This window comes from Colletotrichum phormii (genome assembly GCF_030913505.1).
Source record: "Colletotrichum phormii strain CBS 102054 chromosome Unknown BDP81scaffold_4, whole genome shotgun sequence".
In the NCBI taxonomy this organism is placed as follows: domain Eukaryota; kingdom Fungi; phylum Ascomycota; class Sordariomycetes; order Glomerellales; family Glomerellaceae; genus Colletotrichum; species Colletotrichum phormii.
This window is the reverse complement of record NW_026851446.1, coordinates 365,761-388,544: the sequence shown is the minus strand read 5'-3', so window position 1 is coordinate 388,544 and position 22,784 is coordinate 365,761. Positions and strand designations below refer to the sequence as shown.

At 55.3% G+C, this 22,784-nt stretch overlaps 5 protein-coding genes across 5 annotated transcripts; 4 read left to right on the top strand and 1 right to left on the bottom strand.

Annotated features, from left to right (window-relative positions):
- The first annotated feature begins 8,416 nt into the window (after window positions 1–8,416).
- On the top strand, window positions 8,417–9,046 carry BDP81DRAFT_158785 (uncharacterized protein). Its single transcript, XM_060581990.1, has 2 exons — window positions 8,417–8,749; window positions 8,807–9,046. Exons 1-2 carry the CDS (start codon window positions 8,484–8,486, stop codon window positions 8,856–8,858), a joined length of 318 nt encoding a protein of 105 aa, XP_060448739.1. The 5' UTR covers window positions 8,417–8,483; the 3' UTR covers window positions 8,859–9,046.
- Window positions 9,047–9,366: 320 nt separating this feature from the next.
- Window positions 9,367–12,442, top strand: BDP81DRAFT_311877 (fungal-specific transcription factor; the record flags this gene model as incomplete). Its single annotated transcript, XM_060583759.1, has 2 exons — window positions 9,367–10,235; window positions 10,297–12,442. The coding sequence occupies 2 exons, from the start codon at window positions 9,367–9,369 to the stop codon at window positions 12,440–12,442; spliced, it is 3,015 nt and encodes a 1,004-aa protein (XP_060448738.1).
- Window positions 12,443–12,644: 202 nt separating this feature from the next.
- On the bottom strand, window positions 12,645–15,198 carry BDP81DRAFT_367704 (KRI1-like family-domain-containing protein). Its single transcript, XM_060586547.1, has 2 exons — window positions 14,936–15,198; window positions 12,645–14,863 (listed from the first exon to the last, which is right to left on the bottom strand). The coding sequence occupies exons 1-2, from the start codon at window positions 15,105–15,107 to the stop codon at window positions 12,930–12,932; spliced, it is 2,106 nt and encodes a 701-aa protein (XP_060448737.1). The 5' UTR covers window positions 15,108–15,198; the 3' UTR covers window positions 12,645–12,929.
- Window positions 15,199–15,511: 313 nt separating this feature from the next.
- BDP81DRAFT_469021 (ras family protein) lies at window positions 15,512–17,000 on the top strand. Its single transcript, XM_060594512.1, has 3 exons — window positions 15,512–15,805; window positions 15,861–15,924; window positions 16,018–17,000. Exons 1-3 carry the CDS (start codon window positions 15,728–15,730, stop codon window positions 16,587–16,589), a joined length of 714 nt encoding a protein of 237 aa, XP_060448736.1. The 5' UTR covers window positions 15,512–15,727; the 3' UTR covers window positions 16,590–17,000.
- Window positions 17,001–17,358: 358 nt separating this feature from the next.
- BDP81DRAFT_478919 (uncharacterized protein) lies at window positions 17,359–20,664 on the top strand (the record flags this gene model as incomplete). The annotated part of the gene is made up of 5 exons (XM_060594868.1): window positions 17,359–17,597; window positions 17,666–17,775; window positions 17,834–18,195; window positions 18,252–18,573; window positions 18,626–20,664. Exons 1-5 carry the CDS (start codon window positions 17,557–17,559, stop codon window positions 20,662–20,664), a joined length of 2,874 nt encoding a protein of 957 aa, XP_060448735.1. The 5' UTR covers window positions 17,359–17,556.
- Between the last annotated feature and the right edge of the window lie 2,120 nt (window positions 20,665–22,784).

Below are 22,784 nucleotides of genomic sequence, written 5' to 3'. Positions count from 1 at the left end.
GGGCGGCCGGGCGGCCGGCAGACGCCCTTCCTCTACCAAAGCTTATCTACTCACAGGCTAATACAGCACAATATCCTTCGTCGGCTGCACGGATGCTCGGTTGCGCTGCGTTGCTACTGAGCAACAGGGTTCATCAGTAATGGCAAAGGGTCCACCAGGGCGCAAATAAAAAAGGCTGGCCAGCCATGTTTACTTAGAGGCACCGCGGATAAGCCTGACAAGGATTTGATGATTGTCCCTTTGCGAGGTGTCAGGAAGGGGGGGGGAGGCGATGGAGATCATCCGGCGGGGGTTCATGGAGAAGAACAGGCTTGCATGTATGCGTACATCGCTCGATCCATACGTGACCACGCAGGCTGTTGCATCCTTGTTTGATGAGCCTTTCTCGCCGACATCACGCAGATTGCATAGCCAGTCCCCATCATGACCGTACCCAAGCATCGACAAGGAGCAGGGCGGTCGGGGAAAGGCAGAGACTGGGGCGCGCGCGGGATGTGTGCAGTGTACCCGTATCCGTACACAACGCAACGAGATGAGATTTGCGAGAAAAGCTCCGAGGTAAGTGACTGTTTCTTCTGATGAAATCAGCAATGTCACCTCGAAGGAGGGGGTGCGGGCAGATGGCACACGAATATGCCAAGTAAAAACCACTCGCAGTCTCGGAGGGTTGTTGACCTGATGAGTTGTCCGTTGACTACGGTCAGAAGTACGGAGTAGAGGAGTACCGCCATGGTTCAGCCTGCATCTGTAAGGGTTGGCAGCTTGGGTGAGCCAGAGCAAGGTTGTAATGCCTGTGGATGCGACGTCGACGAGAGTTTGTCGCCGCGCCGTCAGCCCTCCGAGATGACGGACGACGGTGACAGGTGAGCAAGCATAGGGCTTGTCACCAACCCGGGCAATCCTGTAAGAGGATGCGAGACATCTTCGCAGTTGGCTTCTCTGGTCGACAAATGTCATTAAAACTCGGGCCAATTGTGGTGAGTCTGGGGTTCAACAACCCGGCTGTACTCTGTATCGGTAATGTGATTGGCGCCAGGAGCGCTGGTATTGGTGATGATACATTAGAACGACGGAATAAGAACGAGAAGAGGTCGTGTACTTGCCTGGGATAGGATGTCTTGTTTGACTCTGTTCCGTCCAATCTATACCATTTGCTGGCACCAAGCAGCTGGCATCGCGCGGGATCTAGAGGTCTCAGCAGTACCGCCTAGAAGGCGCGATTTCTGAAGACAGGCCGCATCAGCAAGTCGTCATCTCCGGGAGGAGGATGAAGAAGACAACCATGGAAGTCGTCAGGGGTTTCCGGGGAGGGATGGAGGGCTTAGCAAAATAGCGTTAAGGCAGGTCTCAAGCACGGAGGGTGGGTATGAAACCGGAGTGACTCTGGGGGCAATCCCAGTGCAGTCGTGCCGCCTCGACGCTGATGAAGTTGAGAATGCGTCGATCCTGGGAAGCTTTCGGCGGTGGAAGGGCATGATTGGGCTCCAGCTCTCATCTGAAGTCGGCCTTTCTCGAAGGGGACTTAGAACGAAGTTAAGAACAGGTAGGCGCGGCGTGGCGTGTCAACGGCGGTTCCCACTCCTGTTGCGACTGACATTTGATGGTCTGTTTGGCGGCGTGTCAAAGTCTTCTAGACAAGCCGATCCAAGACGGCGTCATGGACCAGCTAGATTGTCGTTCAGGGGCTCCGCCAGGGATGTAGTCGCCAACATGGTGGGAGGGTTTGGACCGTTCCTGTACCTGTATCGTAGATTGTAGTACTTGGAGGGGAAGACAAAATCGATTCCCGTCGTCAGTCAAAGCAAGGCTGGAGCGGGGCCGTGAAGGAGAAGTCGAGATACAGTCGATGAGAGGAGAGATTTTCAGGAGGCTGATGTGGAGAAAAGCCGGCAGACGAGTCGTTGCCGCTGGGCGATGTTGATCTTGCAGCCCAAGATGTTGCGTACGGAGAAGTTTAGGTTGAGGTTGGAGTGGGTAAGTAAGCACGCACACACGCATATAGGGAAGTCGCCTTGTGAATGCAGCTCATCTGAGGCCGGGGCACACTAAGGCAGGAAATGTGGAACATGATTTTCCTCTAACTGCTAACATCACTCGTTCAGATCGGAATTCCACAAGCCGGAGCTGGAGAAACATGAACCGCGTCGTTCTAGCGGACCTTAAAGGTCGCAATGCGAATGACCTGGGAAGTACCAATGGAGTAAGAGCATCCAACTACCTTGGACATGAGCTGTTCCAAGGCATCAGATGCATCACGAGAGGAAAGCTTGTAAGGTAAGGTACCTTGGGCAATGTGCCTGCCTCAATGTCTGGGTAGACTCTAAGGTTAGAGGCAAGGACTTGCATTATGTAAGTCTTCAACGACATGCTAAAGAGGACGTTCCAAGGAAGGTTGGGAAGGAGGGACGGACGGACTGGGGTAATGTGAACACCACTTTCCGTCAGCTTGTCGTAGGCTCTCTTTCCCTCGAGTGGTTCTCTGTACGTACCAAAGTACCTTTATCTAAAATGCCAAGCACAGAGTTTTGTAAACCGAGATAAGTCAGGTGGGTTCGGTCCCTCTGTGCCTACGGGGGAATGCTTTTTGAACAGTCACTTCCATTTGTGGAGGAAGGAATTAAGCGTGCTTCGTTTCGATCTTGCTGCAGCCCTTGGTCCTCTGGACTGGTCAATCATCGGCCGTCGAATGAGGTGGTATTGGCTATGCCTGCCCCGAGTACTAGTCTACCTTAAACAATGGAACTCGAACGATTTTTTTTTTGATATTTGGCCGACATTCAGGACAATGCGATAGTTTAGGAGAATGTACCGTAAAGTACCTGTTTGAGAGACGTCCAACGTCAACAGTCATCAATACCTTGGCTACTTCCATTCTCGAGATGATGTCAACAAAAACCCTCCAATTAAACCCTGTCGCCGATACGGAATGTCGAAGCGGAAATTCCTTCCTATCAATCCGGAGCTTCTACAGCCGCAAAGCCATGACATTGAATTAAATAGCCCAAGGTTTTGATGGCTTGATAGCTTGCGCGGTTGACTAGTCTGGCAGCGTCACGTAATTGCGCCGTTGAGCTGTAGCTCAAGAGACTTTACCACGTCTGGTGATAGAGCCGGGAATGGTCCCCGAGCCTCGAACCCCCTCGTGCTTCTCTCTCGCCGGGGCCAGTTCCGTAGTACAGAAAGTGGCTTCTGCTGGGGTCGGGGCACAAAGCACAAGCCAGGGCTCAAGTTGGAGGTAGCCATCTCTAGATACGCCGCTGTTGATCACTCACTGATCGTGTGGCTTGAGGAATTCGTGTTAGTGTCTGCGGCAGCTTATTATCCGTAGTGATCTTCAGGACCTGTGGGTACCGTATCCTAGCACTGCTGCGGTATCGTGGAGCTTTGTAAATGAAGAGCTTGTTTTCATCGACCTACAGAGTACGGAGTACAGTACCGGTTAATATTGACCTCGATTGATGAATGGTAGGGTCATGCGGATTCCAGGTGTCGTTGAGATCAGAGAAGTGTAATGAGTAAGGTACCAAGAGCTTCCGCTAGACTTAAATCTGGGCCTGTTCCTGACTTGTTGACCTTTCTCCCGGGACTGCTGAACGTGGAGGTCTCAGAACTGTAATCTTGGCATGCGTGGCTACCCGTCCACGCCGTCTTCTTTGTGTTGCCAGGACCCTTCGTGCTTTCCACGAGGAACAAAAACAATGCGAGCGAGCTGCGCTTGGGAGGTCAAGGCAACATACACCCTCACAGCCCAGGCCCAACCTCTACCTACCTTATGCTTTTCCAAGTAGGTAAGGCCTGGACAGGTGCTGCGGTACTGTATTATCCATAGTGTATGTAGACACACGCCTTTGACTCTCTCCACATGGCGTCTCTTACATCAGCAACAATAATCAAGCCCCAATTTGCAAATCGTGCATTGCGTTTCGACTACCAGCCGTGCCAGCCACAGCGTTCTTTCCCCAAACAAGATGGGGGAGGGGCATGGAGGGGACAGCTTCGGTGGGTCCTTCCAATTGGGCTCTGCTCTGCTCTGCTAGCGTCTGTCCTCCACACTTCCACTCCCACTCCCACTCCCACTCCCACCACTTCCTCGCTGTCGTGCAGACAGAACAGACACCCCAACCCTCACAAACCTCCACCAAAACCCATCCCTCCTACCAACGCTCAGACCTCTTCTCCAACTTGTCTTGTCAACCCCGAATTTCGACCGCTCCAGGCGATCCGCCACTCTGATGAAATCGGTACGCCTCGTCCTCGTTCTCGTTGGCTCAGGCCAAAGCAATTCTTCAGCTCAAAGCCATCAGAACTTCTATCCTTTCTTCCCTTTTGCCCGGGGACCCATATCTCAAAGCGCTGGTAACATTGGCCAGTCGTAACCGTACACAGGACTCTGGGATGGAGGACTAAAGCTACCCCATTCCTGGTTCAGCCGAATGACATCCTTTACATCATCTGAGCCACCGTCCCTCCGGAAGATCACCCTTGGGTCCCATCTCGAATCCAGATATTCAAACCCAACAATGCTGGGTACGAATACATACGTCGAAAGAAGAACCAAGCAATCATGTACGGGTGTCTCTCAGATGGATGCTACGCTTCGAGGTCGCAATGTGCCTCAATGTGCTAGTCCCACGATCCAACTTCGGCCAAACCAAACGCCCAGCCCAAGGTGATTTGCCTGCGCGCCTACGTACCTCCGCCTGGGTATCCGTACGCTGAAACCCGAGCTAGTGGCTCTCCAGAGGCTTCGTACTTTTCCCCCCTCCGCCAGATCTCGTCAGAGTTCAGCTCAAGTCTTGCCCAAACAAGACGTATTGGCTACAGGGGTCGCAATCGGGGCGCCATCCCGTACAGATCCGGTCGTCGTCGACGAAAACCCACCACACTTGACTGTGAATCTGCAGCAGGCGAGGCACCTGGGCTGCAGGGTGGTCTGGGCCAGCCCGAACAAACACGGATCTTGGCCAAACCGATGCAAGCCTGCAGTGCTGGCTCCTGGTCCGTCTCCGGGGTCCCTTGGCCGCTGCCGTCCTGCTGTGACCGTTCCTGGTGGAACTCAAGGCCGACTAGGTAGGCCATGGCAGGTTGACGGCGGCCTTCTTTGGCACTTTGCTCAGAGATGCAACACAAGCAACGGTGTAGACACTGACGTGACGAGGGTGAGATTCCACCACATATCTGAGGCCCCAAACACGGTAGTACCGTAGTAGGGTTACAGGGGATCAGCCGCAGGCGGCCAACCACCTTCCATGATCCCTCTTGGAATGCGTCTCTGCGGCGTACACACATGGCCGCAAGATAACCTGCTAATACCTCGTAGGATGAGATGGTGTTTGCGATATCGTTGATGCACCATTCATAGAACGGCGAATTACTATCCGTTTCTTCGCCAAACGTTGGTGTTTTCTCTAGCTCAGTGCTGGAATGCGGCTGTAATACCCATACCAAACCGATGGCCAAGAGTATGTCTGGATAGCCACGGCATGCCACCAAATGCAACGGCGGACCTCTGAATTCTACACACGCTTGGCACTCGGAACGGTTATTCCCCGTCCGCGCACCTTAACGATATATGCCACACCACAGAGAAGTGCACAGCCAAACTCGGTCTCCCTTGATCTAATTCGATACCCATGTCTTTACAGACTCGACAGAAATTGGTCAATACCAACGGCTCACCAGAATCTCATGGTATCCTCGTACTCCGTACTCTACTGCGGTAGCATCTTGGTCTGGACACGGCGCATAGGTACCCACTCGCACCGGGAGAGTTTCGGAAGTTACCTCTGGTTGCGGATCCACTGGGCTTCCGGCTCTCCCACTTGATCCCCCCGATCCATCCCTGATTAGGCGCGTGCTCCAGGGCCCCCTTCGACTTCATGGTCCCACATTATAGTGTGGATATCCAGTGCCCGCCCCCCCCCCCCCCCGCTCCCACCCACCTTTCGGGGGTGGAGGCATCCACATCTGTTCGCACTGCCATCGTGGGTCTTGGGCCAGGATGGCACTGGAGAACCTTTCATCTGCAGCGGTCACCAGCAAAATTCAAGGGGCAGCCCTAGTTAGCCACTTAGTTACCTAGAGTGCTAGGCCAGAGTCGGCGAGAACTCAACAACCAACGAAGACTTTAGCAGTGTCTGGATCGACTTACTTGGAGAGACGCGAGGATCATTTTGGGTCCATCTATGGCCGAAGATGCGAGTGCAAGAACAACTGCTGTCCGAACGCGGTCCGACAAGTGTGCTTACGCGGATCGCAAATAGCTCAATGATATTAATTGTCTCTGGCCGTGGACGTTGAGTCAAATAGACTACGGACTCACAGTCGATGCGTTCGTTGGCTGCAGTGAATCGAGGTATCAATCATACAACCCAGCATGTTTGTCGTTGGGCCACTGAATGTAACGTCCAGGTCGACTTCGGGGACTTCATGCTGGAAGTCTGTTTCTCAGGTATCACCATGTTGGTGGGTGTGTCCTTACTTTGGAAGAGATGAGCTGGGTTGTGCCTTTCCTTTTTTTTTTTTTCTTTTTTTTTTTTTGTCGCCGCGCACCCTTCATATCTGGCAAAAACGTCTGACCTTGATATGGAACCTCGGTCTATCTCCCACATTTGTCCTGTTCACCCTGCCGGAGCTTCCAAACCCTCCCCTTTCCATACAGGCATATGGACATACGAGACACTTGAGTCGGGCTGCAGGGACTGGGCTTGTTGATGCTGGCAGTGTACGGAGTTGGTGTTGTGTGGTTTGTAAGTGAAGTTCAGTTCTGGCTGTATGATGTTTACACCATGCCAGGCACTGCTGTATCTCGGTGAAGTTGACACTGCCTCTGCAGTTGCACCTATCTGATTAATATGCAGCTTCTCTTTCCATACTTCGAACCATTGTTATAAAGCCCCACGCCCTCTCTCAATTAGGTTGGAACGAGTACCTTCTCTGTACGGCATGACGGATTCCTCCTGCGCGCTCGGAAAAGCTTGGCAGATCTCGGAGGCATCGCCCGCACGTCTTTACACACGTCACACTTTCTGCAGTTCATTGTTCTCGGTTATACTAGCTCGCCTTTTCGACTTGATCCAAGCCAACACTGAGTCTCAGTTGTGAAAGGGCAGAACAATTCTTCCCACGGTCAAAGCCACAGCCACAGCCACCCCAAGCCTCTAGTGCTGGTACATGGCAAAGTTCTCCCTACTTTCCACATCGCAATTCCACAGCAACACCACACCTGGGCAGCCCGACAAGCCACGAAGAAGACAACAATACCTAACCTATCAATCAACCTGAATTACGAAGTGCGATTGGACCAACTAGCTACACGCGCACTCATCCTGCGGTGAGAGTTGCTATAGAGAGTTGGTTTTCGTGCTTTGTAGCGATACTCCCGTCTGCGGCTGGAGTACCTTATTGTGAACATAAGGTTTCTGGGCATCTGGTCCCTCATCTGAACATCACGAGACGAGGCAAGAGAGTCCACATCCAAGGAGAGACGTACACACAGCCCCACCGCGGAGGACGACGGGGATCACTATATTTTTTTTTTCTTTGGGCCGTGTGCCTGAGACCCAATTGTTGGAACAGTCAGCACCGGTGTGAGTATTCTGTCAGCATCAACAAGCAACAGGCCCAAGAGACATCCCCTGACGAGATTCCAGAAGGAGCAACAACAGCAGAACCTTATTTGCTAGCGAATGGGAGAGACGAGAATAGCCAGCAAGGCTTCCTCTGTTGAGCCCGTTGAGAACGCCAAAAAGTCAGTATCGTATGCGAAATATTTCAGGATAGGGAGAGAGACAATTAAAGGTGAGTGAGTGCGGCACTTACCGGGCCTACAGAGAGCACCTTGGCTATATTGAGTGTGCACTTCGCAGAACCAAGTACGGTTACTAAAGAAAGCGCAGGCGCATCCGTAGACGACGCAGACGCATAAGCAGAGGCAGAGGCAGAAGCAGACGCAGACGACAGACGCACATCCCAAGTGACCTCTCGGTGCGTCACGGCGTCACCCGCCTAACTCCCCCCGGTCGTGTTCCAGCACAGCAACCCACGCACGCACGATACCCCACAATTTGGCCGCCGAAAACGCTTCCGATTCTATTAGGTTGCTTGAGCCCTGCAAGTTGCACGCCTGGCACAAGCTGCAACTCCACAGCTGCGCCCACTTGGATTGGTGCATCCGCGGCCCTCCCAAGCAATCACAGGTCGCCGATTACCACACACCCCCCCCCCCCCCCCACCCTTTTCATTCCATTCTCTGTGCGACGGCCCCCCCCCCCCTCCTCCTCCCCGGCCGGTCGGCCGTCCCTCCCCAACCCCAGTTTTTGCTGCACGAACAAGCCGGCGACATTCCCCATCACCCATCTTTCTCCTCTCTGGACAGTGAGCATCACAAATCTGCTCCGCTGGTTTGGTTTGGTTCGGGGGGGGGGGGTTTTATGACCACCTAGACCTGGACCTTGACCTAGACCTAGACCCAGTCTCCTAGGATGTTTTTTATTTTTTTCTACGGAGTACCTATTCTCTTATTCTCTATTTGCTGCTCAATGAGTGGCCGAGTCAGAGTTCCTCTTCTCCGACAATTCTCGACTGGACGCCTCTTCCTTCTCCTCTCCGTCCCCCGCCCACCCATCCAGTCCCGGTTCTTTCTTAACTTTGTGCTACTGTCACCAGCTTTGTGGAACAATCCTCTTCTTATTCTTTCGAGAACACTAGACGGGACGCCAACATCATCATCATTATCGACGGCCAAGACGTAGGCACGCGACCGGATTGCTTCTTCCTCGGCCGTTAATATTAACATCAACATCAGTCATCACCGAGTCTTCCCGCCGCCTACTGCCTCTTCCTTGCGACCGCTGTGACCCTCCCCCCACTGCTCCAACTCACACTTACACCGGTGACCGCAGTCCAAAGGCATAAACAGGGACAGGGACGAACGCCGTCCTCAGCGCCGGCGTTGTGCGGGGAGCCAGCTTGCCAGCTCGCTCGGCACCGTCTTCTTCCACTGTCGCCTCTTCGTTGATCTTTCTCTTGATTCATGCATGACAAAGGACAAAGTCATCTAGCCTGCAGCAGCTCCAAAGCCAACAACTCAGAGCTGTCAGTCTCGAATATTCGCAGCAACACCCGCACGCTCACGCTCACGCCCACGCCCTCGACTCGCCCGGCGCCCATTCTCATATAACCACTTCCTCAGCATCCCACCAACCCTTTTCCTCAGGAACCCCAAATGACGGTATGCGGTCCACCAGCGCGAACCACAGCGTCGTCGATGCTTCCCACTTTGCCGACGACTTTTCTTTCCCTCCGAACCCGCTGGACGACCAAAGCGCAATGATGTTCCTCGGCGAACCAGATCACGCTGCCGACATGTTCCCGACCTCGCATCGCCCCTCCGTCTCCTCCATCGGTGGTCGCCAAAACTCAATAACAGTCATGCCTGTCGGCTTTGGGAACGCCATGAACCAGCGACGCCATAGTATCATAACCTCGGAAGATGGCAGCCAGGACAGCGGCCACGCCGAGCACAACCCACTCGAGGATGCGGGGGCCGATGAGTTTGGCCTACCTACGCAAATCGCCGGCAACGGGTTCGACCTAGGCGGGAAATCCAAGGACGACAAGACAGACCAGACGCCCGCATGGAGCGAGTTGAAGACCAAGGCCGGTAAAGAACGAAAGCGACTCCCTTTAGCGTGCATCGCATGCCGACGTAAAAAGATTCGATGTTCGGGAGAAAAGCCGGCGTGCAAGCATTGCCTCCGATCAAGAATTCCCTGCGTGTACAAGGTGACGACCAGAAAAGCTGCGCCGAGAACCGACTACATGGCCATGTTGGATAAGCGACTGAAGCGCATGGAGGAGCGCATCATCAAGATTGTGCCGAAAAACGAACAAGACTCCAATGCGGTTTCGCTGACCCGCGCCGTGGTTAAACCGGCAATTCCGGGATCCCTCTCCGCAGCCAAGGCCAACTCCAAGAAGCGAGTTGCCGACGAAGCATTTGGCCAGGATCTCGACCACTGGGCAAAAGCGCCGGCCAAGACGAGAATTGACACGCCGAACAAGAATTTGTCGTTGCAAGCGCAGGAAGCGGAGGAGAATAAGCTCTTTCTCGAGGGGCTCGATGCACTTCCGTCCAAGGAGATCCAGGAACATTTAGCCGAGGTATTTTTCGAGAACATTTACGGCCAAGCATACCATCTGCTCCACAAGCCCAGCTACATGAGAAAACTCAGGTACGTTTTGTTTCTCTTATGAGAGTAATCTACTGAGTAAATGCTTACTTTGAGAATGCAGAGCTGGCACTCTTCCGCCAGTACTCATACTGTCTGTTTGCGCCGTAGCCGCCCGCTTTTCCAGCCACCCGAAACTCAACAACTCATCACCAAACTTTCTTCGCGGAGAAGAGTGGGCATCACACGCCCGGGATATCTGCACCAGGCGGTATGAGTGGCCGAACATCACGATACTAACATGTCTACTTATCCTCGGCCTGCACGAATTCGGTACTTGCCATGGCGGTAGGAGCTGGGCCCTCGGAGGCGAAGCAATCCGCATGGCGTTTGCTCTACAACTTCACAAAGATTTAGACCACGATCCCCTGAATCGGAGCGGAGCATCGCAGCTGAGTTTCATTGACCGCGAGATCCGACGCCGGACAATGTGGGCATGTTTCCTCATGGACCGGTTCAACTCCTCCGGTACCGAACGACCAACCTTTGTGAGGGAAGAGACGATCGAAATTCCTCTACCGATCAAAGAAAAATACTTCCAGCTCGACATGCCAGCACCGACGGAAACCCTCAGTGGCAAGGTCCCTCATCCCGCGTCTGCCGAGGATGGCCAAATGGCCGATGCCAAAGAGAACATGGGCGCTGCGGCTCACATGATCAAGACCATCGCTCTCTGGGGCAGGGTCATCAACTACTTGAACCAAGGAGGAAAGGAGCTCGACCCTCATCCCATCTGGAGCCCGGAATCCGAATACACCAAGCTGCTGCAGCAGTCTGAAGATTTGCTCGACAACCTTCCAGAATTCCTCCGCTACTCCCCAGAGAACGTGGCGCTCCACGACACGGAAAAGATGGCCAATCAATTCCTGTTCCTCCACATCGCGATGCAACAAAACGTCCTGTTCCTCAACCGAGTTGCCGTTTCGACGCCAAACAGCCCCGCTGCCCAAGGCGTTCCTCGGGAATTTGTCGCCAAGGCAGGCGACAAGACGTTTGCAGCCGCCAACAGGATTTCCGAGGTTCTCAAAGACGCCGAGTCTCACATGGTGACTGCCCCCTTTGTCGGCTATTGCGCCTTTTCGTCTGGAACGATCCACATACTCGGCATCTTCTCTGGCAATCCTGCCGTTGAGGCAGCATCGAAACGAAACCTAGCGACGAATGTCAAGTTTCTTTCAAAGATGAAGAGGTATTGGGGCATGTTCCACTACATGTCGGAGAACCTCCGTGAGCAATACCGGACATACGCCGATGCCGCCAGACAAGGCAACTCGACAAAGGAGACGTCAACGGCTTCTCCCATCTTCCAGTACGGCGACTGGTTCGACCGATACCCTCACGGCGTCTCCCAATCCGACTTTTCCGACCCGGCATCTGCGAAGAAGAAGGAGAAGGGCGACGACGCCGTGTTGGAGCAGAAACCGGAACTGCACACCGTGGAGGAATACTTTACGAGTCTGTCGCCACCGCGCAGCACAGAAGGCAATTCGTCCAGGCCCAACCCGCTGAAACGCAAGTCTTTTGCCGGAAAGAAACTCGGCACTCCGGGCATCAGAGCAGATGGAAGCCAGCTGGAACCCCTTTCCACCGAGAACATTGCTGCCACGGCGCAAGAGCAACTAAGCGCCCGCATGCAACAACAGAGAGGCATGCAGCAGGCCTCGCTTGGCGGCCAGACCAGCGGGCCGACCAGCTTCAACCCGCTCACCGTGCCACATTCGCAGGGTTCCAACTACCACGCCCTATCTCCCATCAGTCCCATTGCCGTCAGCCAGTACGGGCACCACCACCCGGGCACTCCGTCATTCTTTTCTCCCGACTTGCTCAACGTGTCGATGAATCAACAGAACGGCATTTTGCAACCCCTGGACCGGCAGCTCGTGTTTGGCGGATACTCCATGGAACAGGGCAACATGAGCCACTTTGACGGCATCGACTGGGACGGCATGCTCAGTAGCGCCCACAGCGCACCTGGAGGAGGAGCGCACAGGGAAGGCGCTCGCTCGCGGCCACCGCGTGGCGGTCCCAACGGCATGGGCGGGCCCGGCCACGGACATGGAGACGGCATGGGGTTCGGAGGCCAGGAGGCGTCGACGGCGTGGTTCATGCCGTTTAACATGGAGCCGCCCGAGATTGGGCAGGACATGGGTATGAATATTGACGGGTTCGGCAACATGTTTGGCAGCGGCTTGCATCACGGAGCACGATGAGCTCGGATGAAATGTGCCGTCGCCAGGTGTGTTTGTGCCCCTGAGCATTGTATCAACTTTGCATTGTACATATGCCTCGGAGATCTTCTTCTCCATATGATTTTCCTCTCTCCAAGTTTATGACGTATATGATGGGAAAAAAGACGGATGGCATGGAATATGGAGACGTGGGGGGGGGGGGGGGGGGGAAAGGAGACAATCTCACGGGTTTTTATAGCTTAGCGATTTCCTGAACATTTCATTCTTGTGAGATACCACCACCAAAAAAAATCTTAATGCAAAATATGAAAGAAATGTCTGCAATTATTTTGAACGTCTCCTTTTTTTTCTCTCTAACAAAGTGACTTTTTTTACAACCGGAAAACCAAAACCTGTACATGGTATCGTTTAGGTCTAAATGAACTACTTTTTTTTGGGTACCCGAACGAAAAGCCTTGGATGCAAACAACAACTGACAAGTAAAGCATGTCACACTACGAGCTTCTTTTTACTCCTCCGCGGTGACGACGCCCTCATCAGCCTTCTTCTTCCCCCTAGACCTCTTCCGCTTCTTCCCACCATCAAGCGCAGCACCACCATCCTCGACATCCTCCTCCTCTCCTCCACCTTCGCGCTGCTGCTTCTCCTGCGCAGCCCGCTTCGCACCCCTCTTGCGCCCCTTCTTCTCCTTGACCTCCACATCCTCCAACCCAAAAGTCGGTCCCGTCCTCTCAAACTCTTCCCCGAAATGCTCCCTCCGCCACTGCCGAAGTCTCGCCTTCTTGCCCAACCTCTTTTTATCTTTCCGCTTCTTCTCCTGGTCGCGGAAGGTGGCTAGCTTTTTGAGGCCGGCGAAGCTGTTGAGGGCCGCGTCCGAGGGCGCGAGGAGGATGTCGCGCGCCGTCATGCCAAAGGCTTGCGGGGACGTTTCGCGGTAGCGGAAGGCGGGGGTTTCGTTGGCGGCGGCGGCTTCGGTGGCGGATTTGTGGAGGGAGGCGGAGCCGGGGATGGTGTCTGCGGCGGCGTCGATGTCCATTTTCGCGTCGACGAGGGCTTCGAGTTTGGCGCGTTGGAGTTTGGATGCTTTTTTGGCAGTGAGGCGGTCTTTTTTCATGCCTTTTTGTGTTTTGCGCTTTTTGGAGGGGCGGGAGTCGGAGTCGGAGTCGTCTGAATCAGAGGCAGCGTCGTTGGCGGCGGCGGCATCGCCTGCGGTCGCTTCGTCGTTGGAGAGTGTAATTTGGGGGTTTTCCGTGTCGTCCTTGAAGTCGGGGATGATGTCGTTGATGTCAATGTCGTCGTCCCACATGGGCTTCTTGGGCTTGCTCTTCTTCTTCTTGCCATCCTCCTCCTCATCGTCCGACTCAGCAGCAACGCCCTCGACCTCGGCGTAGTAATCCTCGCCGAACCGGCGCTTCATCTCGCTCTCCCACCGATCGTCGTCCCACGCATCGTTCAAGAAACGCAGCCACTCGTCGTCCTTGAGCTCCTCGCCCCGCAACCCGGCAGCGTGCTTAATCTTCTTGAGCTTCTCCTCCGCCTCCTCGAGCTTAAGCTTGCGCAGCCTGGCCTTTTCTTCCTTGCGCTCCGCCTTCTTGGCCTCCTTCTTCTCCTTCTCGGCGTCGCGCTGCTTGCGACGCGACGTGGCGGCCTCTTTGCGGACGGAGCGGGCGCTGACGATTTCACGCGAGTACGTCTTGAGCGCGGCGTTGGACTTGTCCGGGTCCTCGAAGCGGAGGTTGTAGGCCGCCTCGAACTTGTCGTAGAGCTCGCCGTCGTCGCCCTCGCCGTCGTCCGAGTCAAAGGCCTTCCAGTTGTGTTCGCCTCCCTCGGTCCAGGCGCGGGCGGCCATGAAGTTGGAGAGGAAGAGCTCCGGGTCGCGGTCGGCGTTCTTGATGTCGTCTTCGGTGATTTGCTTCTTGGTCTTCTTGTTCACCTGCTTTGCGCGGGCCGGGTGCACGCCGTCGATGGCGGGGCCGTCTGCTTCCATCTTGGCGACTTTTTGTCCTGGTTTCCGCTGGACAAAGTCCTCGTCGTCCGCGCCGCCGTCGGCTGCCTTGTTGATCTCCGAGATGATGGACTTCTTGAGGGCGTCCTGCTCCTGGTTGTACGTCTGCGGGGGCGCGTCGTCGTCCTCGTCGTCCGAGGCGCCGACGCCACCGGCCAGGATCTTTTCGCGATGGTAGTCCTTGAGGAACATGGGCTTCTCCTTCTTCGTCTTGGCGGGCGTGGCCTCGCCGCCCTCCTGGAAGAAGGAAAAGTTGCTGTCGAGGACGCGAGGGTCCTTGTTCTTGATCGCGTTGAGGGTGGCGGAGATCTGGGCGTCAAGGTCCTCCGTCGCGAGGAAACCATCTTCATCCTCGGTCTCGTCCGAGGAGGACGAGTCGCCGTCAGAGTCGTCGTCGGCTTGCTTGCTGTTGCCGGGTTTCTTGAACTTTTCCTCGACTGCATATAGCCTTCTGTTAGAATACTGCCATAAATCTTGCTAGCGACAGCAACCAATTGGGTTGGACCTACGTCTGTGCAACTCCTCGCGCTTCTTGTTGTGTTCGAAGCGCCTGGCGAACTCCTCGTTGACCTTCAGCGTCGGCGCCGCGATGTCTGCCCCTCCATCTTCGTTGTCCGAGTCGCTGTCGTCCAAAAGGTTGACCCTCTTGGGGGCTTTCTCCTTCTTGGTTTCCGGTGCCATTTTGACAAAGTTACTTCCCTAGTATCGGAAGTGGATGTGCAAAATACTTCGTCACAAAAAAGAGACGGCGAAGGAAGTGAAGTCTTGCAAGTCGCGGGATGGGACCCTCTAGAATTGAAGATCCCAAAGGTGGTCAAGCAACTTTTTTTTTTTTTCTGCCGCTTAGCCCAGCAAGCTGCTGCACGCTGTTGGAAGGCCCCCTGCACAGGGTGGGAATCTTGGCGGGGCCCGCCCGTGGGATACGGAACACCGGCGCATTGATTCTCCGCCGCCCCTCCAGGGGACTCACCTCAGGTCACTGGAGCTGAGGTGCGAGGGAGAGAGCATTGGCCAGCGGCGCCGGGGGGCGGGTGCGCTCTTCGGGGGGCGCTTCGTCATTGTTGCGCCTCACCACACTCTTCGTTTCAGTGGCCGAGCTGCTGTCCTACCTACCACTACGAAAACCGTCCAACCACCCACACACACCCATCGCGAAGGCAGCAACTTACAACTTTCGTGCGTCCCTGATTCCATCCGAACCGAAACTCCACATCATTCCACCCACCGGCTTCAATCGCAAGAAATCCCTTTGAAAGAAAAAAGCAAACGGTTGTCGTTATCGACCTGACTTACCGAACAAGATGGACGGATCCGGCGGTGCCCCGAAGCCGAGCAGCAGCGTCAAGCTGGTCCTGCTCGGTGAAGCTGCCGTAGGAAAGGTGCGGCCACCATCCGAACCCAGCATCAGAGCTTTCTTGCTAAACAGCATCGCAGTCATCGCTTGTCTTGCGCTTCGTCAACAACGATTTCCAGGAGAATAAGGAGCCCACCATCGGAGGTACGAAACGCTGCCCGCTGCCATCCGCAGACAGAGACCAGTCCGTTTGAGAGCGAAAAAGAGCTAACCTGTCCACTCCTCGCCCCCTTGCAGCCGCCTTCTTAACACAAAAGTGCAACCTACCGACCCGGACGATCAAGTTCGAGATCTGGGATACCGCCGGCCAGGAGCGGTTCGCCTCGCTGGCGCCCATGTACTATCGCAACGCCCAGGCCGCCCTTGTCGTCTACGACCTCACGAAGCCCACGTCACTCGTCAAGGCGAAGCACTGGGTGGCGGAACTCCAACGACAGGCCTCGCCGGGCATCGTCATCGCCCTCGTTGGCAACAAGCTCGATCTGACAAACGACGCCGAGACCGGATCCGCCGGCGATAACGAGGAGGCCGACGGAGAGGACTCTGGAGACGCTAGGAAGGTTTCGACGGAGGAGGCCAAGACGTACGCCGAGGAGGAGAGCCTGCTCTTCTTCGAGACCAGTGCCAAGACGGGCCACAATGTCACCGAGGTCTTCACGGCCATCGCCAACGCCATCCCCGAGACGTCGTTGAAGAGCGCGCGGGGTCCGGGCGCATCGCACGCCGTGAGCCGCGGCGCAGAGGACCAGCAACGGGTCAACCTTACGGGTTCGAGGGATGCGGCGGCGAAGGAGGGATGTGCCTGTTAAAGTTGTAGACTGAGGAAACTGCGTGCTTGTGTAACATTTCGAGAAAGGATGATTATTGTTTTTGCAAAGGAGGGATTCCTTTTTTTTTTTTGGCCGTTTTTCCAACCTCCCCCTTCATCATTTTGGAGTCGATCAGTTTTTATGCGCTGCATTTCTGCTATAGGGTTTCATTTATGGGAGCGTCCATCCGGCAGTAAATGGGAAGTTCGTCATGAGTCGAAATTCAGACACAGTCGCTTTGCACCACTTTACATGGCGACTCCCCCGTCATGGTCGTGGTGTAAAATGGTCCTACTTGTGCTGGCAAAGTTCGCGGAGAAGACATTGGGAAGGATTGCGGGTCAGTTTGGAGCTGATGCTTCGTAGTGCATTATGTAGACAGAATCTCATAATTCAAGAATACTTATGGCATCATTTCGTCTCTTTGGATTCACCAAGGCGGTGATAATCTTGACTTGCGGTTTACATCACCCCATGCTGCCAAAGGAGCGAAGTATGCGGAGGTACGGCCCAGTGGGCGAGTAATGCACCTGGCTGGTGGCTGGATCAAGCAGGTACGGGCCACCACCTAAGGTAGGTATGTAAAGGTAGGCAAGGTGCTGTAAAACACTGTAAAACCAGCAGGCCGGGGAAGGTGAATGAGCGCAGCTGGTTGGTCAGCCACCGCCCACGCGTCCCACTCTTTTTCTGGCCCTTCCCGCGCCTCGTCCACCTCAAACTGCTCCGTCACTTCAGAATCTTTTTCACGACCACCTGCTTCTTTGCGCAAACAAGCTCAACAACAAGCAACCGTCCGTCATGACAGCGTCTCGCGCGACACGCTGAAACAGTCCTCATTTCTCTTTCTTCATACTAATACCAGGTCGACGGCGACGCGGCCATTTTTTGTTGTTGTACTTTCCCACACCCCTCCTTCGCCCATGTATCTCTCTTCTTGATATTCCTTTTCCTCCACAACGACGACAGCATGGCTGTCCACCTCACCCCGGTCCAGGTCGAGCTCATCAAGCAAGTTTCTCGCGCCCGTTTCTTGACGCCGATTCGTCTCAATCGCATTGCTAACCAGGTATCTCTAGCTCACTTGCGCCCGACGACATTCCGATTAAGCTGCGATGCGCCAGCTGTAGCAAACCCGCCGTCAACGCTTTCCGTCTTCCCTGCTGCGAGCAAGCCATCTGCGAGACTTGTCAGTCACTCGAATTCCGTTTTCGCTCCCGCGTGCAGCTTCTGACCAATCCTTCTAGGCCAAAGTTCCCTGCCCTCATCCTGCCCCGTTTGCGAGCATTCACCCGTATCCGCCGACGACTGCACGCCGCTCAAGTCACTCCGAACAACGATCAAGGTTTTTATTCGAACCCAGGAGAAGAAGCGTGACGAAGCACGATCAAAACAGGCAAAGGACTCAGCGCCTCCTACTCCAATTGATGCGAAGCCGAATGCGCAGATCGCTGGCCCCGATGAGACTCCTGCCGCCGACACACCTCCACAACCCGCCGTGGTCTCCGACGAACGCGAAGAGAGCGCCGTTGCCCAGCCTGAGCCAGTTGTAGAAGCCAATCCGACCGACGATGCGGATGCTGACGCCACTGCGGCACAAGACCAAAACGTTGGTGTTCCGAAGACGACCCTGTCAGTGTGACGTTTTGCTAACCAATCGATTAGGATGCGCCCAACCACGACGAAGAGCCTATCCTCTCTAAGGGAGAGGATGACGATGACGAGACGGTCATTATCACTGGCGATGAGACCGCGGCCGATGGCAGCAAATTAGTGAGACCGCAGGAGGACGACGTTGCGGACGATAACGACGGCGCAGAGGGCGACGACGCGAATGCGAACGGCAGCGCCAACTTCAACGGAATGAACGGAGGCAACTTTCAGAATATGAACTTTACTGGGAATGGTGACTTCAACCAAATGCAGATGATGATGGCCATGCAGAACGGCATGGGCTCCAACTCGTTTGGCAACTTTCCAATGATGGGTAAGCCCCCCCTCCATGTTCGCACGTCAACGGCCCAAGCTAACCTTGCCAGGTATGCCAGGAATGGGTATGGACCCAATGGCGATGCAGAACATGTACATGAACGGCGGCTATGGTCCTCAAGGCATGGGCATGGGAGGCTTCAGCGGTGGTTTCGGCTCAGGCTCCAATAACTGGAACGGGCAACAGTCATGGAATTTCGGCCAAGATAATTTCAATTCTGCTAATGCTGCTGGCATGGGATCTGGTGACTATGGCAACTATAACTCAGGATTCCAGTCAGGGTACAATCAAGGTAATTATGGTCACCAATTCAATGATTACCGCCGCAACAATTACGGCAACCGTGGACGAGGAAGAGGACGCGGCTTTTACAACGGTGGCTACGGTCGAGGCGGATACCAACAGTATGGCGGCTATGGTGACCAAGGCCACGCGCAACAACAGTATGGAAACAACATGCCCGGCCAGGGATCCGAGGATGGAACCCGTGCGGCAGGCAACGTTGACGAGTTTGGACGCGAGCGCCCAAATGACCAAGACCAAGATGCGACTTCCAATGCAGGAGGTGGCGACAACACAGATGGCGGTGACCTGTCCAGACCTGCGGACGAAGGCGGGGACGAGCAAGGCCAAGCGGATCAGGAGAACGCTATGAATACAGACATGGCACAGGCATCCGGTGACTACTCTGCGTACAACGGGAACGGCATGTCGGGAGGTTATGGTCCTCCAGGATTCGCGCCTACCGCCCCTGATGTTCCTATAAATGCTCCGACAGGTCCCAAGGCTATGCGTCAGGGTCTGCCGAATACAAGTTTGCACACCTTGCGGGCGCGAGGATACGTTGTCCCTGATGAGAGAGGCCGACAATCGTCGGTGGACGCACTCGCAATTGAGAGTCCCGTCGTGGACCAACAGCAGCAACAGCAGCAGCGATCCAGAAGCAACTCGTCGACGCGCACCAAGGATAAGGACAGGAGCCGTCGCCGAGATGCGAGCCGTGACCGTGAGAGAGAACCTGACGTCAGGTCGGAGAGAGAACATGGCGTAAGAGAACGAGACTACTCACCCTCACCCTCACGCAGCAGAGACCAGAGTCGCGAGCGCAAGAGCGAGCGCGGCGCCGGCGACCGAGATCGGGAACGCGACCGCGGCGATCGCCACCGGCGCCGGCGCAGACGGTCAGAATCGAGATCCGTCGTTGATGATCGAGACGATGAGTATCGTCGCAGGAAGCATAAGAGCAGAAAGCACACCTCATACAATGACGAAGACGACGTCAAGTCCCGGTCCAGAGACGACGGTCAGCACGAAGAGAGGTCCAGGGAGGCGTCGCCTAGCGACTCGAAACGATCTAGCCATAGGAGCCGCAGAGACCGTGATGGGAAGCGCCGCGATCGAGAGAAGGACAATAAGCACCGGGACGACGACTACGACGACTACCACAGGAAGTCTAGCCACCGCTCGCACAGAGAGAGGGACCGGGACCGGGACCGAGACCGGGGAGATCGAGACAGGGATCGGGATCGGGAACGTGATCGCGACTACGACCGTGATCGTGACCGCAAGGACCGCGACCGCGAGAAAGATCGGAAGCGCGACAAGCACAGGGACCGGGAACACCGTCACCGCAGCAGCCGGAAGCAGTCGGCGGAGCCGCCTACCCCAGTCGACAGGGACTTTAACCCGCCCACCGGCCCTCGTAGCGGCGGCGGCTCCGGTCTGGAGATCAAGGGCGTTGGCTCGAAATCCGGCAGATCGTCCGACAGACAGGACGGAGGACGCCGAGACTCCCAGGCCTCCGTCACCAGCAAATCCGCGCCCAGCGTCCCTACGAAAGACGCTCACGCCCTGGAGCGCGAGGCACGGGATCGCGAGCGTCTGCTGAAGGAGACGCAGCGCATGGCTGGTCTAGCGGGTTTGGCGGGCTCGAAACGTAGTAGAGATGAGAGTAGTGGCGGCGGAGGCGGTGACGACGGCAAGCGGAGCCGGCGGAAGGGGCGCCGTAGCGAAGCTATCAGCATCGACGAGGAGGAGGAGCGGATGCGTCGCATGGAGGCGGAGCGCGAGGGCAGCCGTTGGGGCTAGAAGCCTGGCGGCCCGCCTCGTTCTGGTGCTGGTGTTTCTGGTACTGCCGGTTCGCGTGCGACGGAGGAGACGATTGGCAGGCTTGGTCGTCACAATGTTCGACCTACCAGGTCTCGGAGGGTGGACAACCGCACCGATCACTACTGAGCATGGGAGGGGGAAGATATTTCCCACCCAGAGGTCGAAGGGAGAGTCCGATACCGCTCTCATGTCCGGGGGAGCCATTTTCCCAGATTCAATGGCTATTACCCTGTGCCAAGCGTTTGCTTCACAGAGCATGATATCACCCCAGCGGACTCTGATTGACGATGTTCTTTTCCGTAGCGAGGAAAGACTCGCTCCAAAGAAAAAGGGGAAGGGGGAAGGGGGAAGGGGGAAGAAAAGAAAAGTAATAGCGGCTTGTGGGACCACAAAAGGGACTAGGTAGACTTATCACGCTTCAGTAGCCGGCATGGGCTGTTATAGAGTCTCAACACAACGCTTTGACATGATTATTTTTCTTCTCTTCAATGTGACTTAGGCGAAGTGCTCCTCGATGTGTTGTAGGGTAACTTGAAGTTCATTGAAGCTACCTGATAAGAAACCACCAGAAGCACAAACTCTGCCCAAGAAACCCCTTTTCCCTCGCGACAGTTATACACCTCTACTTGTATTCCCACGATACTTTCCAACGAGTGACACCGGTAGTATGTATACTCTGTAAGCACTTGTGGTCGATATATTATCACCACTCCCTTGTAAGCTCAGGCTCTCTGAAGCGATAAGGCCGCCGAGGTTTCTCGAGGGCCCCCAAGGCCTCCCCTTGGCAATCTCTATTGAACTCGGAATGGATCAGGCGAAACTGAACTGTCACCGCCTTTCGAGGGTCGTCAATCGAGTAGAGAGTCTGTATCTGTCTTTTTATGGCAAACCAAAGGTCTCCGTCGGATACGCCTGCAAACTCAGGGGTGTTGCGAGCCTCTGCCCAATCCGGCAGGGGGTTGGGTCCTGCTGCTTGAATTTCCTCCCATGCCTTTTCGACCAACAGCTCTCCGTCTTCTGCAAGCCAGTCGCGAGTGGTCGCAATTGTGAGTGATCCGAACCCATGTCTGTAGTCGGCGGGTATCGACAGTGCCGCGAGCGCTGCGCGAAGCTCGGCTCTGTGCCTCACTGGCGTGCGAAGGTCGCCGTATGGACCCAACCTCTCTAGGCGTTCAGCAACGGCTCCAAGGGGGTAGGGCTTGAAGAGGTATGCCCAGCTGCCTGTTCGTGTCTCTGGACGACAGAGGCCCTGGACGTAAATGAGAAAGTCCGTGGGGTCGTGGACGTTTATGTACCGCGTCGCAAGTCGCCCATTAGCCGACTGCTATGGCGTCTCTGGGTATTCTAACTGCGGATACTCGATACTCGGACAATCCAGTTCTGGGCTAATTCGCGTATTTGTACTGCGTTCGCGATCCGCAGAGGAGCCATCAGAGAGTTCCGGACAGCTGTCCATGCTCCAGTCTGAGGAGTCGTCGTCCAGCATGGGGTGATCAAGCTCTCCTTCAATATCACTCATCGCATCATCTTCTTGGTAAGACAAATAGGGGTCTCCGAGTTCTGGACGTCGGCCGGAGTAGAAAACGTAGACAGGTCGTGCTGCGCGTACGAGATCGGCATCGCTTGGCCCTTCCCTCGGCGGCCGGGGCTGGGGCCTCAGAGATCTTAGATACTCCGCTGCGTGGGCGTCGCGGGGCTGTGGGCAGTCCTGGCATTCAATTTCGCGGTGTTCTAAGCATCGAATGATGAATCGGGTACCCTCGTATGGACGTCTCATCGCGTACACTTCCTAGTTCTCGACTGGGGTCCATGGGGTGTCCAAGGCTCGCGTGGAAGGGGAAAAGCCGGGTGGTGGGAGTGTCATGATGTATGTTTGCGATGGATTCGAATAACGTATTTGCAGAGTAGACCAATAGATTCTGGTGAATTAAGCTCTATGGGGGACGATGAGAGGAAAAGCAGTGGATGGGGAAGATGTTGGGAGAGGAATAGAGGTGGCATTTCTATTACAGAACTTGCCGCCAGGATGCCCAATTGGCCTGTCCCTCTCAATTTCAGAGTTCATGGGCATGACCTTCCTTAAGTCAGGCTGAGGGGTA

Excerpts from the sequence above, each read along its gene's own strand:
- BDP81DRAFT_367704 (XM_060586547.1), bottom strand. The coding sequence starts at position 15,107 with ATGGCACCGGAAACCAAGAAGGAGAAAGCCCCCAAGAGGGTCAACCTT. Across the intron at positions 14,864-14,935 it reads GCGCGAGGAGTTGCACAGAC|TCGAGGAAAAGTTCAAGAAA; the intron begins GTAGGTCCAACC and ends GGCTATATGCAG.
- BDP81DRAFT_469021 (XM_060594512.1), top strand. The coding sequence starts at position 15,728 with ATGGACGGATCCGGCGGTGCCCCGAAGCCGAGCAGCAGCGTCAAGCTG. Across the intron at positions 15,806-15,860 it reads GTGAAGCTGCCGTAGGAAAG|TCATCGCTTGTCTTGCGCTT; the intron begins GTGCGGCCACCA and ends ACAGCATCGCAG. Across the intron at positions 15,925-16,017 it reads TAAGGAGCCCACCATCGGAG|CCGCCTTCTTAACACAAAAG; the intron begins GTACGAAACGCT and ends GCCCCCTTGCAG.
- BDP81DRAFT_158785 (XM_060581990.1), top strand. The coding sequence starts at position 8,484 with ATGTTTTTTATTTTTTTCTACGGAGTACCTATTCTCTTATTCTCTATT. Across the intron at positions 8,750-8,806 it reads TCATTATCGACGGCCAAGAC|TCATCACCGAGTCTTCCCGC; the intron begins GTAGGCACGCGA and ends CATCAACATCAG.